Source organism: Protopterus annectens, chromosome 1.part2, assembly GCF_019279795.1.
Source record: "Protopterus annectens isolate FY-2018-M chromosome 1.part2, PAN1.0, whole genome shotgun sequence".
NCBI lineage: Eukaryota > Metazoa > Chordata > Ceratodontiformes > Protopteridae > Protopterus > Protopterus annectens.
Genome location: NC_056727.1, coordinates 62,022,515 through 62,040,162, shown reverse-complemented (window position 1 = coordinate 62,040,162; position 17,648 = coordinate 62,022,515). Strand labels below are relative to the sequence as shown.

The window sequence follows — 17,648 nt, the reverse complement described above, 5'->3', positions numbered from 1 at the left end:
TCGTCCTATATTGAACAGCTTATTAACAAAGTGATTTTTGTCTTTGTCTAGATATAAGGATGTCATTGTCCCCCTTTACTCAGCCCTCATCAGGCCAGTCACAGAGTATAATGCCTAATGCCCACTTTGGCATGCTTCTGTCTAGACACATTCAGCAACAGGAATGCCCACAGAGAAACCTTACTAAAAGGATGCAAGGCCTAAACAACATGGGTATTAAAAATGACACTTAGAAGGAACTCGCATCCTCAGACTACTAACAGGTATCCTGTGTCTGGCATACAAGGCATCCTCTGACCCATTACTGATGGATTTACTGCACATCAGCAAATCAAATGACATCAGAAATACTTGGTCTAGGGATCTAAACCTCTTTTGCAACATCGACAGAATGGTTTGGATGGAGAGGTACAGCCCACAGAGGATAATGCTGCTATGGAACAGACTTCCCATCTACATAAAATAATGTTCATCCCTGTACATATTCAAGGACAACTTTGATATATGGATGGCAAACAGAAAATTTAACCTGGGACTACCCCTTGTGCTACTAATGGGTAGAAGCAGCTCCTAAATGTTTTATCCCATGCATAGGTCTCCTCAAATTTATCTACTGCATGTTCCCAGTTGTTATGTAATTACAGGCAATGGAATGGGTAAGTTTATTTCAAGCACAAAAAGGGAAACTGGCTAGGCTTAAAATGGCCCACAATGGCAGATAGCCTAGTACTTACCTATGAAACTATGTGTATGGGGGTTATCTCCATCCTAACTCAGAGATCACACTACAGAGGGGAAAAGGAAAATTCCCAGACCCCGCTGTACCACAATCTCACATAGACCAGCCAGTAGGCAGAGTGTTCACTCTTTTGAGCACACTGTCCAAGTAACTGCAAATATAAATATATATCTGCACACACACACACACACACACACACACACACACACACACACACACACACACACACACACACACACACACATATACACACACACACTTACATTCTACCCCTACCTCAAGAAAGTAGGACTGTGTAAGCAAACTTACCATGACAGTAAATGACTGAATCATCACTGCAGCAGTAGCCTCAGCTATTTAGGTTATATCCTGCCAATGTTATAATAGCCTGCCAGCTTCCAAAGCTTTGGAGCACCTTCCACATGACCAAATAGTTAGTTAGCCTGAACTAAGATGATTAGAAAGACAGGTTTGGGTGCAAAGTCCTTCCGATCTTTCATGCCTACAGACAGAGGGAAGGCTGAGCCCAGACAATGCTAGGAACACACCCTGGCATAAACACCACACCAAAAATCAAGGGGGATGCTGGGCAGGACTGACTACTGCAGCAGTGATAATTCAGACATCTATTGTTATGGTACATTTAGTTACACAACTCTATGTTAATCATCTTGATTACTGCTGCAGTAGCCTTAGCTACATAGGGAGATTACCTAGCTTACTCCATTTGGGAGGTGGAACGGTCCAGGACCCCCTCCCCTGGAGAATGGTACTAGAAAAGCCTGATCAAGACCTAGAGAAGGAATCAAGCTTTTAACACCTTGGAAATGTATGTAAAGAGGACCAAGTTGTTACATCGAGTCCAACCCTTTCCAAAAATTATGAAGTCAAGGTCCTGGTTGAGTTGGCCTTTACCCTGCCTGGAATAGTTTTGTTGGGGTGAGTATAACAAAAGCTAATAGTCTGAGACAACCATTTGGAAATGGTCTCTTTTGCACATGATTCTCCCTTCTTACCTTCACAAGAAATGAACAACTGATCCAAAGATATGAAATATTTAATTCAGCCAAGATAGTACCCATGTTATCTGTGGACATCCAAGGTATGGAATATCCTTTCTCCCTCATTTTTAGGTTGAGGAAAGAAAATGGGGAGATAAATAGTCTGCCTTACAGTAAACTCAGATACCATTTTAGGCATAAAAAGGATTAGTTCTCAAAGAAACATGGTCTCTGTGGAAAATGAGATAGGGCTGACTCGTCATAAGAACTTACTACTCAGATACTCTTTTTAAAGGAGATCAGAGCTATAAGTACAACGGACTTCCATGTTAAGAACCTCAAGTCAGCTAGAGTAGCTGGTTTAAGTGGAGCACATATTAGCTTCTCTTACACAAGATTAAGATCAACGAAAAACACCATTTTCTACAAGGCTTCTTAGGCAAAACCCTTTTAAAAACATTTTGACATGAGAATGCATTGAAACAGGCAGATCCATGGTCAGACGTTCTGAAATGGCAAACAAATGAACCTTGATGGAGGAGTAAGAAAGGCCATACAATAGCAACTCACACAAAATACTGTAAAACCAGATAACTAGCCCTGAATGGGTGCTGGTTATGTTGTTGGCACAAACTAGAAAGCATCTTTCACTTGCTAACATAGGATTTCTAGCAACAATCTTTCTCGTCTCCATTAGTACCTGCTGTATATCCTCATTAAACAGGTGCCTAAAGGTAAGCAAGTCTTAACCATCCAGTCGGTCTGATCTTGTGTGAGTAGATCCATTCTGTGGGGAAGCTTGTGATAATTGCCTGTAGCCATTTCCAAAATAACTGAAAACTATTGAAGTCTGGGCCAGTAGGCAGTCACCAAAATTGTCTTGGGAGATTCCTTCAGAATCTTCAGAAGTACCCTGGATATTAGTGGAAAGGGTGGAATAGCAGGCGTGAATATTACTGTTCAAGGAAAAGGCATCTCTCTTCCAAGCCTTCTTGCATGGGGTTCTAGGCAGAATCTTGCCAGCTCATTGTTCACAGGGGAGGCAAACAGGTCTACTTGAGGAACTTCCCACAGATAGATCAAATCTTGGAATATCCCCAATCTTTTTTCCACTCGTGAAGGTCTGCACTTGTCCTGCTCAACTTGTGCATTGCACAGTTTTGCTCTGACTGTAGGATGCCTGTAGGTGAGATTGTGTCTGCAAATGGGGTATGACCTGATGATCCTTTGGTATTGTCTTTAACAGCCTGAAGAGGTCCAGGGCACCAAAGATGATTAAAAAGGTTGAGTGCCTTGATCAAGGCAAGTATTTCTCTCATATTTATGTGCTTGTATCTGTCCTTGGTGTTCTTCATACCTTGCGCTTTTATCCCTCCTAAAACTGCTCCCCAAGCAAAGTCCAAGGCATCTGTGGTGACAGACTGCTTTGGAAGCAAGGAGGAAGAATGGGAGGCCTGCATTTAAGAACATTTGCTGCCTTCACCAAGTGATTTCTCTTCTGACAAACTCCTGCACTAAGATTTAAAATGACAATGGATGTTGGTGCTGGAACCACAGAGACTTCAGATACCATTATATCTTTCTCATATGGAGTCTTACCAAGAGTATCATGAGAATCATAAATGCCATGAGAGCCAAAAATCCCGGGGTATTCCATCACAGTGACCAAAGTCTGAGTGGAAAATCTTTCCTCCACTGTAGTGCGATCACGGAGTTTGTATATTGAAGTAGGAGGGGTGTGGGGGGGCAAAGCCCCCCAACATTAGTGTTTTTTTTTTTTTTTTTTTTTTTTTTGGGAACAGCGATTTTTTTTTCCCCTGGCTGTTCTGGTTGTTCACCGTTTTGGATTTTTGACATTTAGGGGTCAATATAACAACGTTCGATCATCTGATCATTCGTTGTTATAATATAGACCCAATTTATTTTATAATTTCTCCAACACAGGAACCAGAAACTAAATCTCTATCCAAAGGAAAATTTAAAATGTAATTTTTTCACATCATCAACTGGGTTTTCTGACAAAGCAGCCAAGCAAACTTCTTCAAAACAATACCAGTGGACACAGCGCCTTGGAAGTAGTATCAAATTAGTTATACACACACGGTAAACAATGATTAGCAACTTGTAAAATGGAAATAAACTAAATTATTAAAAGCAGATTTCTCCTCACAAAAAAGATTACAGACAAAGCATACCTCATACTTTCACAGTTATTCAGAATAAAGTTTAACACACAGGCCTGCTAAGTCAAAACTGTGAAAATCAAAGTTGCAGAAACATACACTTTTCCCCATCTTTATCAATAATGTTACCATTCCTGTTAGAAAGAGTAAGATATGAATTAGAAAAATGTTTAGCAGTAGTAGGAGTAACTAAAGCTATAGCTGCTGTGTCAGGCTTAAGAAGAGTTTACAAAAATTTTAAAAGATTGAGAAACTTTACACATTCTATCTTCCTTTTTAGGAGTAGCAGCTAACAATCAGGAAAATTGCAGCAGTGACACACACATCCCCCAGAGCAGACAGAACTGGAGGAATGGGTGAAAAGTTCTGGAAATTCCTTCTGTAACAGCTCACTGTTTTCTGACAGAGAGAGAAACCTCATTGTTCTCCCACTAAAAACATTGGCACATTCTGGAAATTACCTCAGAGAAAGAAGATCCCAACATGAAGAATCAGAAACCGAGCTCTCCTCAGAGTCTGAATCAGAAAACTGAAGAGAAAAACCTGCATCTGTCCCTTCATCTTCCTGTCCAGATTCAGAATCTTGAGTTGCTTCAGAAAAACAAGTAGCCCTCTTTCTTTTACTACAAACCATCCTATATGAAGCATCAAAAGCCTGAATTAAACCTCGAGATGAACCCAGTAAACTACTCCTGTTTAAGGAAATTTGAGTAGGAGTAGATACATGTTTAGTTTTCTGCTTCTTTCTGACAGGAAAAATGGGGCCAACAGAGTTATTAAAGGCAGCAGCTTCGTCAGGGGTGGACACAACATTCTGACCAAACAAGAACGTTTTCCTTGTTCCTTTTCCCAGGACTGACAAGGGTGGCTCTCCCTTGCCCACTGAGGGGACCCCAACAGCTGCAAAGGATGTGGCTAACCCCTGGTCCATTGTGGCCAAACATGCTACAAAACAGGGATTCAGGGGGTAAAAGATAAGTGTTCAGAGGAAAGTACAGTTGTGTACACTTACCATAAATGTAGATGTTAGAGTGCATTCACTGTTGCAGTCATCACATTTGGGTTATCCTGCCAGGGGTAGCCCGCAGTCAACCCGAATACCACAGGCTAAGTATTTCTGCGTCGGTTGCTTTCGCGCCAGGACTGACGTCAGATCGTCAGTGGTATAAAATCAGGCAGCAGACACCATTACATCAGTTTTTCTTTCCCCAACTGTCAGGTGCCCCCAAATAGGGAGCTAGGTTATGGTAGAAGAATACCACCAGTAGAAAGTAAATACCAAAAATTCCCTGTAACGAGAGAGGAAGAGATAGAGACAGAGACAAGGGGGATGGAGGGGGGGGGGGAACCAAGACTGCAACAGTGAATACACTAACATCTACATTTATGTTAAGTGTACACAACTGTACTATGTTCTTCGTATTTCACTGTTGCAGTCATCACATTTGGGTTGATTTCCAAAGCTGAAGAAAAGGGTGGAGGCAGTCAGGAAGACTGGGGGCTGGCTAGGATGCCCTGCAAGACTGCAGTGGCAAAACCTGACATGGATTTGAGGAAGATAGGCAGGTGGTAATGCTTGGTGAAGGTATGAACAGAAGTCCATTTTGCAGCCTCCAGGATGTCCCTGGTGGGAACCCCTCTGAGAAAAGCTGCAGAGGTGGAAGTTGCCCTGGTGGAATGTGTCCTGACTCCCTTTGGGGGTGGTTTCCCATGCTGTTTGTAGCAGAAATGGATACAGTGCACTATCCATTTGGAGATTATTTATTTGGATATGGCTTTGCCCCTGCTGTGAAGCTGACTAGCTATTGGTCAGTTTTTCTAAAAAATGTAGTCCTATCCAGATAGAATCTGTGCTGTCTGTGCACATCTAGAGAGTGCAGAATCCTTTCCCCCTTGTTTTGTGGGTTAGGGAAAAAGGTGGGCAAATTAATGGATTGGTTGAGAGCCACACTGGACACCACTTTAGGCATAAAGGATGGGTTAGTCCTGAGACAGACCCTGTAAACATGGAAAATGATGAAGGGCTCTACAGCCATGAGTGCTTGTAGCTCAAACTCTTCCAGCTGACGTGATGGAGTAAGCTTTTCCAAAACAAAGTTAAGGTCCCAAGTTGGGGTAGGAGCTCTTCTGGGTGGCCTTAAGTTGCTAGCCCCTCTTAGGGAACTGTTTGATGAGAGGGTGTGAGAAGAGAGGTGGTTCTGTGCTGTAATGAGCAGAGATGGCAGAGGCATGAATTTTAATAGAAGAGAAGGATAGACCCCTGTGTAGTAGGTCTGCTAGGTAATCCAGGATGAGAGGCAGGGAGGGCTGTGCTGTTTCTGCTCCCTTAGCGTAGATCTAGGTGAAAAACCTTTTCCACCTGTCAGCATAGGATTTTCTAGTGCTGGGATATCAGGCCTCATGTGTAACATCTAGGACTTGTTTGCTTAGGCTGGCAGCTTGAGGAGAGGTCAGAGAATGAGCCAAGCTGCCAGGTTGAGGGCCTGCAATTGGGGATGCATGAATTCTCCATTCTTCTAGGTCAGGAGTGTTGGGATCTGAGGTAGGTGCCATGGTGGCAGGTGTGACAGGCTGCACAGCAGTGGATACTAGTGCTGGCATGGCCAGTCTGGGGCAATCAGGATTGCCCTCGGCTTTTCCTCCCTTATTTTGAGCAGTACCCTTGAAATGAGTGGTAGAGGGGGAAATGCATAGACCAAGAGGTGTACCCACTGGAAGGATGGAGCATCCACTTTCCAGGCCTTGCTGTGAGGTCCCCTGGTGCAGAATTTGCTGAGCTGATTGGAGTGGGAGGCAGAGAGATCCACCTTCGGGGTGCCCCATTTCTGGGTTACAAGGGTGAAGGCAGCTGCCACTCATGTGGGTCTAGCAGGTTTCTGCTTAAATTGTTTGCCAGAGAGCTTAGGGAGCCTGGCAGGAATTGTGCTAGCAGGTATAGTTGCATGGCTGAGGCAGTGTGCCCAAGGGTCATGGTGAGCCTGCAGAGAGGCTAAGAGAGAGTCCCTCCCTGCTTGTTGACATACCATATCACTGTGGTGTTGTCTGTTTTGATCAGTAGAGGTCCCGGGGAGAGTAGGGGTCTGAAAGCTGTCAGGGGGTGTTGAACAGCTAGCATCTCTCTTTGGTTGCAGTGCAGATGTATTTGATTTGGGCTCCAATGGCCCTGAATGCACCTGCCGTACAGGTGTGCACACCAGGCATAGTCTGATGTGTTTGTGGTGAGGTTCTGGGCGGCGTGGGGTTGTGAGAAGGGAAGCCCTTTGTTGTGGTTGTATGCTGCTGCCCACCAAACAAAATCTTTCCTTAAACAAGGTATCATTGATATGATAGTCTCCAGGTCTTGAGAGTGTTGACACCAAAGGCTTTTTAGGTACCATTGTAGTTTCCTCATATGAAGTCTGGCATATGGAATGAGTAGAATGCGGGAGGCCATGAACCCTAGAGCTTGCAGGATTTTCCTCATGGTTAACTGGGTTCTGGTGGCTAGTTGAGAGAAGTAGCCTGCCGGGTAGGCTTGTTTTTCTGGAGTAAGGAATGCCATCTGGGATGCTGTGTCCAGGCTTGCTCCCAGGAATACATTTTTTGTGTGGGTACTAGTTTTGATTTCTTTTCATTGATAGTTACCCAGGGAGGTCAGTAGGTCCTTTACAAAGGTCAGGTGCTCTAACAGCTTTTCCTGACTGTCTGCCTGAATCAGGCAATCGTCTAAGCAGGGGTAAATGTGAATATTTCTTTGTCTGCAAAAAAGCAATGGCTGGAGCCAGGCATTTTGTGAAAACTCTGGGAGCAGTGGATAAGCCAAAGGGAAGCACAGAAACTGAAAGTGTATAGATCCTGCCCTGAAACGTAGACATTTCCTGCAAGATTCCCTAATTGGGATGTGTGGGTAGGGCTCTTTTAGGTCTAGGGTGGCTAACCAAGCATCCTTGTAAAGCATAGGAAGAAGCTGCGGGAGGGTGAGCATTTTGAATTTTGGTATCACCAGAAAGGTGTTTAGAATGGATAGGATCAAGGATTGGGTGCCAGGTGCCCTCTTTTCTGGATACCAGGAAGAGTCTTTAATAAAAACCTTGGCATATCTTGTCTGCAGCAACATGCTGCATTGTCCTCATGGAAAGGGCTTGCTTTTTGGCCTCTGCCCACTGGTTTGGAGGAAGATCTGAGAAGCCTTTTGGGGTTGGCAGTGTGCGGAAATAAAATTTGCATCCCTGGACACTATGTTGAGGACCCATCGGTCGCTGGTAATAGAGGCCCAGTGATTTGCATGGAAGGAGAGTTTTCCTCCTAGGGGCACAAGCAGGTGGGCAGAGGTAAGGGGTGGACGTGTAAAGTCATTGCGAGTTCTTACCATAAGGGGGTGGCTTAGCACTCCCTATTTTTGAACAGGAGGAACTCCATTACTTAGATCTCTGCATTCCCTGGTGCTGCAGTCTGGGGGTCGGCTTCCCCTGGGTCCGGGCTGAGCTGGCCTGGAGGGGGCCAGAAAGGACCAGTGCTTGGAAGGGCAATGCCTACTGAACCTTGGAGGCTGGACCTGTAAAAAGTCTGTCTGCATACATTTAGCTTTTTCTTCCATCTTTTTTAAGACCTCTTCTGCCTTGGTGCCAAATAAATTATCTTTGTTTAGTGGTGCTTCCAATAATTTTGATTTGACATGGTCTGGCAAGGTCTGTTCCTTAAGCCAAGCATGCCTTCTAAGGACTGAACCAATGACTGCTGCCCTGCAAGATGCGTCTAGGGTGACAAAGCCACATTGCAAAGTGTGCTTAGTAACTTGGCTTGCAGAATGCATAAGCTCTTGTAATTCTTTATTTTCTGCACAAGCAGAAAAGGAGGATTCTTTTTATTTGAGGAGTTCCATGGTATGCTGCTGGTATTTCAGCATGTGGAACTGACAATTTAGTGCTCTAATAGCAAGAGTAGCAGAGGTATATACTTTTTTTTACCCCATCTGTCTAAACCTCGGGAATACCTGTCTGAGGGGGTGGGATTCTTAGCTGTGGTTGCTTTAATTCCTTTAGACCCTTAAGAGATGACCTCTGGGTCAGCAGTACGATTTTTGAAAAGGAATATGTGAGAGAGTCATGGACTCTATAGTACCTGTCAGGTTTCCTGGGAGCAGGAGGAAGGGTGTCAGGAGTCAAACTGGATTCCATAAAAACATCAACAAAATCCAGGACAGGAGGAATGGCCAAAGGTCTGTGCTGGGGTAAATCTAAGAATTCCCTGAGCCTCTTTTTGACTGAGGATAGTCTTGACATTCCCATTGGAAATGCCCCCTAAAAGAATGAAGGGTTTCACCAAATGAAAAATCCTCAGGCAGAAGGAATGGATTCCTCTGCATCAGAATCCTCATAAGCAGAGAGGGGTTGCATGTCTTCATACTCAGAAGCATCAGAGTCATTGAACTCCTGTTCAGATAAAACTAGTGGGGACAAGTCTCTCTTCCTTTTGGAAGGGGTAGCCTGGCTTCCCCTAATAAGCATAATAAGGTCTTCTGCCATTTTAAGCATTTGAGACTGAGGCAAGGAAGCAGGTGCCTGAACTTGGGTTGTCTTTTTTTGGGTGTAGCTCATACCCTGGGCCTTAGTTTTAGAAAGAACTGAAGACGGGAAAGAAGTTGTCAGTTTGTGTCGAGTATCAGTAGTGCAAAGTACTTCCTCGGAAGCCGGTGACTGCTCAGCGGCTCCGGATCCATCCAAAGTAGAGACATCCGCAGGATCCTTAGTCAAAGAGTCTCGCATACCAGACTCTGAAAGGGTCTCGGTAGCGGCCTGCAAATCCACAGAAGCGGGCATCTAGGGTAGTGAAAGTACCTGACTGAGGACAGAAGAACTAAAGACTAGCTTAACAGAAGCATCGTCGGCAGTTTTGGACCTGTGCAGTCTGTCTCTGTCTTTATCCTGATGTTTTTTCGGAAGATCAGTAGTCAGATGGCTTACCAAAGCCATATCGGAAATAGAGGACTGAGAGCAAAAATATCTAGCTACAATAAGGGCCCAACGATGTATAGTCCTGGCGTTGAACAAAGCACAAAACCGACAGCGAGGGACGTTGTGGTCTGGGACCTAAACAGGTGAAGCAGTAAGAATGAAGTCTCTGGGTGGTAACTGCGTTCCACCAACGAGACAACTGTTAACTTTTGCTAACATCAGTTAGTGCAAGAAAAAAGGATCCCCAATGGGGTACTTCGCTTTAGAAGACTTCAACTTCAATTCGGAAACGAAAACTCAGGTAGCGGCTGACCGGCACTCATGCGAACTGCTTCTGCTTCGGGCTCCTCGGCAATAAAGACTGATGTAATGGCATCGGCTGCCTGATTTTATACCACTGACGACCTGACGTCAGTCCTGGAGCGACAGCAACCGACGCAGAAATAATAAGCCTCTAGTATTCGGGCAGACTGAGGGCTACCCCTGGCAGGATAACCCAAATGTGAGGACTGCAACAGTGAAACATGAAGAACATCAAGCTATGGCCACAACAGAGTCACCCACCTGCGACTATGGCAATTTGATAGCTTGCTGTTGTGGCAAAAGCTGTTTAATTTTTTTCTTTTTGTGGCTGGAAGTATTCTAGATGTAGCATCTTGGTCCTCTTTACATATGTTTCCAAGGTGTTAAAAGCTTGATTCCTTCTCTAGGTCTAGATCAGGCTTTGCTAATACCATTCTCCAGGGGAAGGGGTCCTGGACCATTCCACCTCCCAAATGGAGTAAGCTAGTGTGATCTACCTATGTAGCTAAGGCTACTGCAGCAGTAATCATTATTTTTTCTTTTTGCTGCTGGAAGAAGGGCCAACCATGGGACCGGTAGTTTGTTCCATGGTCAAGCAGAAAATGCTGCCTCTTTCCTGTGGAAAACAAGTAGCAAAAGTCAGTACAAATTTTTAAGTCATTAAATGTCACTTTTTTCACATAATACTTAAGCCAGCCCCAAAATAAAATAAACACAATTTCTCCTAGAAAAAAATGTTCTTAATTACTTTAAACATATTTTAAGCTGACAGGAAAAAACAGCACTGCCATTTAAAAAAAGAAGTTATGCCTTACCATAACGTTCCATCTGTGCTGTTGATCTTCACTAATCCTTGACTGTGGCCTTGGTTCCGTGCTTCGGAACAGACTCCGCCATTTATTTCAGCTCGCGCCTTCCAAACTCTCGAGCTGGGCTTTACCCATAATGCTCCTCTCAAAATTTTCAGATCAAGTCTGCCCAAAATAGTGGCAGGCAGACACCACTAAATAATAATAATAATATTAATAAGAGACCAGATATGTCCCTAATAAGAAGCCAATCCTGAAAAAAAAAGTCAATCTACTAAGAGTCTCAAGATGGGGGAAGGAGAGGGGAATGTTAAGGATTAGTGAATATAGACAGAGATGGAACATTATCTGATGTTGTCAATCTTCACATAATCCTCGACTGTGACAGAGTCCCTAGCTACCTGAATCTTGGGAGGTCTCACGGAAGAATATTCCTAAGCACCATCAAACTGAATGATGCTCCTCCCCTAGAGACTTGTTCCAATTTGAAACGAGTGATAAAAGTATGAGGAGACTTAAGTGCCAGCTGCACAAATATAATCTAAAGTAGCTCTGGCATGAAAAACTGCAGAAGTTGCCACTGCTTTAGTTGAGTTGGTTTTTACTGGGCATGAAAGGGAAGCCCTTTTGACCGACAGATAAATGTGATAGTCTTTGAGCCATTTTGCCCAACTAATCTTAATAACTGGGTTTCCTAAAGTAAGCGAGGAAAAGGCAACAAACAGTTGAGTCAGATTTTCTGAAATCCTTCATCTTGTGGAGAGAGAAACGTAGCTGTATGTGGACGTCTAATAAATGAAGGGTGTGCTCCCCTTTATTAGAAAAATTAGGCAAAAAGACTGGTAGTTGAAGTGTCTGACATATCAAATTCTGAGACTACTTTCCGTAAAAAGGATGGGCTAGTCCTAAGGGAGACTCTCTTTGTGAAATACAATGCAAGGTGGTTTTGCAGGACAAGGCCTGAAGTTCCGATACTCTTCTAGCAGATGGAAAACTATTTTTGGTGGCTATTACAAGTCAGAAACTTAAAGTAACAAGTAGATGATGGTTCAAAAGAAGACAAAGTAAGGGACTGAAGAACTAGTGTTAGATCCCACAGAGGAATGAGTTCTTTAAATGATGGTTTTAACATTAGGGCTCCCTTTAAAAAGGCTTTACAAAGTTTATGCGACATAAGGGATGACCCATCAAATCCCATATGGAAATTCAAGATTGCTGCTAGATGGACTTTTAATTGTAAAAATAGAGGAATCAGACTGACAAAGTTAGCCAAAAAATCCAAAACCTTATGAACAGGTGTCGTATAAGGATCAAGTTCATTTAGGGGCCCAACTTACAAATTTTTCCCATTTACTTTGACAAAGTTTCATAGTTGAAGGTTTGTGATGGGCCATAATGATTTGGAAAACAGTTGAGGAAAAGGAAGCGTGCCTGGCAATCATGGGAACTGGAGAAGCCACGCCATGAGCTTGAGATGATGCAGGTTCAGATGACCCATGTCCTCTGGATGAGGGAGCAGATCTGGAGCTGGGTCCAGAATCCATGGTTTCCTAAGATGATGAGGTCAAAGGAAGGGAAACCAAACTTGTCAAGGCCAAAAGGGGGCAATGAGGATTACTGAATTTTCCAACCTCTTGGCTTTCTTTAGAAATTGAGAAATCAAAGGAGTTGGGAGAAAGGCATAGAGAAGACCAGGAGGGGGGAATAGTGGAGAAGAGCATCTTTGGATGACTACCCTGGGGGGGGTGTTAGGGCAAAGTAACTGCTGCACTTATTGTTTAGAGGGGACGCAAAAAGATCATAGCAAGGTTGGCCCCAGTGACAAAAAATCTCTTTCACCACTAGAGGACTGAGAGACAACTCATGAAGCATTAGAATGGTTCTGCTCAGTTTGTCCGCTATCACACTGGAGCTCACTGGAATTTGCATTGCTGTGAGTTTTGGACTTACAAAAAGTGGAAACTTGCAACCTCTGGATATTATTCCCTGCACCCATTTGTCCGAAGTTATCAGTTGCCAGTTGGGATGGTGCAGGGATGACTGGCCCTGACTGCCTCCAGAAGGCGGCAACTGGGCCTCCCTTCAGAGGTGTTGGTAGGAAGTACCAGAGAAAATCTCTGCACCCCTGGTTCTGTGGGTCACTTCTGCCTCTAGGGTGGCATCTTCCATTACTTCCCCCTCTGCCCAGAGGGAAATCTTTGCCACATGAATCCTGGAAAGGCCCTTGGGATTTTTTAAACCATAGTCTCCCACTTCTCTGGTCCATAGAGTAAGGCCGTTGAGGAGTGGAGAAATGTACACCTATGGCAGAAAGAGTCTTCCCATCTTTCTCGCATCTGGCCAGAGTGTCTTTTTACCTTGGGACCAAAAAGGGATGATACGTCAAATAGGGCACTGATGAATGATGCCTTAAATGGCTCTGCAAAGTCACACAAGAGCATCCAGGAGTGCCTTCTAATGGCTATGCCTGAACCCACTGCTTTTGTCATCCCCTCAGCTGCATGGGCAATTAGCCCCATGGATGAATTAGAAATTGCTTCAAGGGTGGCAAGCTGAGAAGTAACTGTTTTGCACCCCTTCAGCTGCTACTCCTGAGAGAGTATCCAAGAAGCTCTTTGATCAGATCCCTCTGTAGCCTTGTAAAGTGCGCCATGTAATTCAAGGACCTGAGAGCAAAGGTCGATGAAGCATAAATGCTCTTCCCAAATCTATCCATAGTCCTAGACTCCTTGTTAGGAGGATGGATAGTTGGACTTTCTTCAGCAAGTTCCTTTTTAGTGGCTGCCACTATCACCAAGGCATCCACAGGTATGTTGTTCTTCTTGGGCGGTAGAAAGGATTCGGTCAGGTCTCTTGGAGATTAGTTTGATGGAGTCTGCCAATCAGTTTAATAAGCTCATCAGTGGGCAGAGATCCAAGAGGTAGAAAGTTGGGCATGAAAAGCCTCCAGGTATACAGCCTCCTCCAAAGAAGGCTGGAGGGAAGACCAGACACCTGTCTGTTTCAGGATCCCAAGAAGTCCCCAAAGGAGTCATCACCGGGTGACCTGGGGGAACCTTCCCCTTCATCAAAGTCACTATCTTCGGTGAATGACTCCTCCGAGGAGTCAGAGTGCTTCCTCTTGCACATTTTCTTTACAGGTACTTCCTCAAGGGGATGTTCCAGGGAGGCACCCGAAGGGGAAATCACTGAAGAGGGTCTTTCCTTGGGCTTTTGTGCACTCTGTCCCGGGGAAGAGACTGACGGAAGCTCAGCTTGAGATGATGTAGATGTTTGGCCTGACAGGAATGGCAGAGACTGAGTCCTTAATGGGCAAGGCCTTCGCTGTGATTTGGAAGGCCAGCCTCACCATAGAGGGTTGGGAGCCCGGAACTGAAATAGACTCCTTCGGAACGGAGGTCCCACCACGCACCGAGGAGCCAACCCCCAAAACCAAAGCCTGAGTTGATCCTATGAAAGCCAAAGCACCAAGGGTCATGGACGGCTCGAAATTAAAGAAGTTGATCCATGCACCTTGGAACCAGCCAGGGAGTCTCTACTTCTGGAGGCCTATGGTGCCGAAAACCTGCAGGAGCTCAAGGCAACTCTGGATTCCGGACAAGCAGTTTTAATCAGAACCAAAACAGTGGACGCCAGGAATGTCGGAATTGAGGGGTCCAATGACTCAATAGGAGTTGGAGGAAGAAGAATGGATGATGTCGTAGTAGGGCCTGTTCCGGTGCCAGCTTGGCTAGGAACCAAAGACAATCCCCTTGCCATCAGGAGTTGAACCACCAGTCTCAATGTCAGCTTCAGAGAGACTCTTAAGGATCTAACTGAAGCAGTCGAAGGAGACCCAAGGAGTCTTGGATTGACAAAGGGGCTCAGTGGTCTATTCTTGAAAGGGTTGCTAGGACAAAACAAAAATAAGCTCTGAGTCTCTTGGTGCCAAGGCAGCCGAAGTCGACTCCAAAGTCTTGGTAGGTGCAATTCTTTTTTTACCATCCGGTGCCGTGGAACTCTTCGACACCGAAGGCTATTTAGAAACTTTTTTAGGTGGTTGCGAAGTGCTAGGAACTGAGGAAGGTAGTTTCTTAGAAAAGGAGGAGGAGGAGGATGAATTGGCTTCTGTTTTAGATCCAGAAAAGGCCTCTTCAAAATCACTTTTCAGCAGTCCTTTAAGAATAAGTTTGTTTTTCTGTTTGGTTAGTGTCCTAGCGGAAAAAACATGCCTGTCCAAGTTGGGCATTTTTCTCTCACATTTCTGGCACCTTTTAAACCCTGAGGTGCCCTTAGATGACTTGGCTGGAGATTCAGATGTGTCAGCCATAATGAAAGATAAACATACACACACTCCAGAAAGCAAGAGAGAAAGATTTTTTTTAAACAAGGGAAAAGAAAGGAAATACCAATGATGGCATGAGAAAAAAATACCTTAATAGGCAAAAAGAAGTACCAGCAATGGCACTGAGAAGGAACTACCACCGGTAGTACAGTAGAGTGAGAGACACACACACACTTTTGGAGATAACGAGAGGAGCAATAGAGAAAATAGACACGAAGTAAAAGGGAGACTGGTAAAGGAGAAAAAAAAAGGATACTTTTAAAGAAAAAAGTAACTATAAGACAAAGCTCGAGAGTAGCCGTACACATCTGCACGAAGTGGCACACAATATCGGAGGTAATTTTGAGAGGAGCATTATGGGCAAAGTCTAGCTCAAGAGTTTGTAAGGCGCAAGCTGAAATAAATGGCCAAGTCGGTTCCAGGTCTCGGAACAGAGCCCATAGTCAAGGATTATGTAAAGACTGACACCACCAGTTTTACAGTTAATTCTCATGAATGCCCATTACAACACAAACTCTTTCCTTCACGAACAAATATATATTTTTAATATGGAAGTTTTTTCCCCATAGGGAACTTATGTGCCAAGCAAAGGAGCAGCATTAGTCGACTGACAATCCTCAAAAACCCACAGAGAGCACTTTTTTCAAAAGCAGGAAAGCTCTGAAAGGCTTGGCGCCCAAACCTGTCTTTAGTCAGCTCAACTCAAACTGACTGACTGGGTGCATGGAAGGTGCCCTGAAACACTGGAAGCTGGCCGCTGTTATATCCTTGTGAGGATATAAACCATATAGTTAAAGCTACTGCAGCAGTGATCAATGTGATGAACATGTAAATGGTCCCAATAAGCACACATTTTATAACTCTTAAAAGTAAAAGAGGAACTTTTACTAAAAAAACACTGTCCTGAAAACCTACATTTGTTTCTACTGTGTTCTTTCAAAATGGCATTTCCTGCATTCCACAGTTAAAGGACCACAGCAAGCTCAAAAGGGAACCACATGTAAGCAAGTGTAAACTGTTCATCCTGAAGAACAAAGCACATTCTCAGCAAGGCCTGCCTGGTGGATTCTTCTTCCCAAACAATTTTTACTTGAAAGAACTGTATCACAAAAGGTAAACGACAATTAACTTGACTTGTGCTAGAACATAGTTTGGCTTTCATGACAGTACTTAAACACGTCGTAAACAGCACCTTATTAAAAAAATACTATCAACAGAGCCACAAAAAAAGTTCTTATAAAAATGTAATGCAAAATTATCACAAAATACAAACTTGTGTGGTAATGAGTTAACTAGTTCATGTTCAAAAGTTTCTGAAAAGCTTCTACACAAGAAAATCCTATACAGAACATGCTATAAATATATAAAGATCTGGTAGATGTTCTTTTCCACATCTATTGATAGAAAATTAATCTGTACAGACCCCACAAAAAAATCGCAGAATAAGGCATGTGGAAATAGTTAAGACAGCATCACAGCCTTCCAAATCATACTGACTTTAATGACTCTTAATCATGTGCGCTACAGTGGAAGTTTAGCCCTAAATTAATTATTCTCAGAATTATCTGCTCTTTTCAGAGCAAGCATCTAGTTCTTCAGGAGAGATGCAACCTTAAATGCAGCCTGCTTAAACAGTATCATTTTTTTTAATCTGTAGTCTAAAGTGTTTCGGTAAATGTGCATTTCTTTGACCACTGTTTGAATTCATTAATCATAGTTCTGAAAAATGTAAGCAATGTGAATCATAACAACCTAATAGAGGAGTCAAGCAATCCCATGGGGTACTATTACTTACCAAAACAGTCTTCAGCTCCAGCATAAAGCTGACCAGGTCAGAGCAGTGCTGCAACCTCTAGTAAAGAGAAAAAAAGGCTGTCAAAATTAGTTTCACAAATGTCTGGCGAATAATTTCAACTAAACAGCCTAACAGTATCTTTAGTGTGCACAACAGATGTGAAAAATTGTATCTATGAGTTCTGGGAGTCCTTGGCAGTTCTTCAATATACATGCTTAAAAGCATACTTTCAAGCGGATTTACCAATACTCAAGCTGAAAAAAGAAAGTGATAGCAGACAAATAAAGGTCACAAATGATGCCTTCGTTCTAAAGCCTTTATTAGTAACCGTTAAAAAATATGGTTACAAAAAACTGGTTTTTATCATCTAACTTATGCTTGTTTAGACAGAAGTTATAATACTGATATTAAAATAGGAGCCCCTGCTGTAAAACAAATGCATAAGCACGGACAATTAATTCTAACTGTTTTTTGACCCAGTCACTTACATACTTGGTAATTTTATGCTTAAAGTTATCAAGGTACAGAAATCTCAGGCACTTTAGTCCTCTGATGTGGTAA

The 17,648-nt window shown here is 43.5% G+C and overlaps 1 protein-coding gene across 1 annotated transcript in view; it reads right to left on the bottom strand.

The window, feature by feature from the left end:
* Window positions 1-17,648, bottom strand: part of FANCL (FA complementation group L) — a gene marked incomplete in the record, with an annotated part of 1,961,518 nt that overhangs the window by 1,564,026 nt on the left and 379,844 nt on the right. Inside the window, 1 exon segment of the mRNA XM_044054938.1 lies at window positions 17,088-17,144. Within this exon segment, the coding sequence (XP_043910873.1) occupies window positions 17,088-17,144 (57 nt within the window).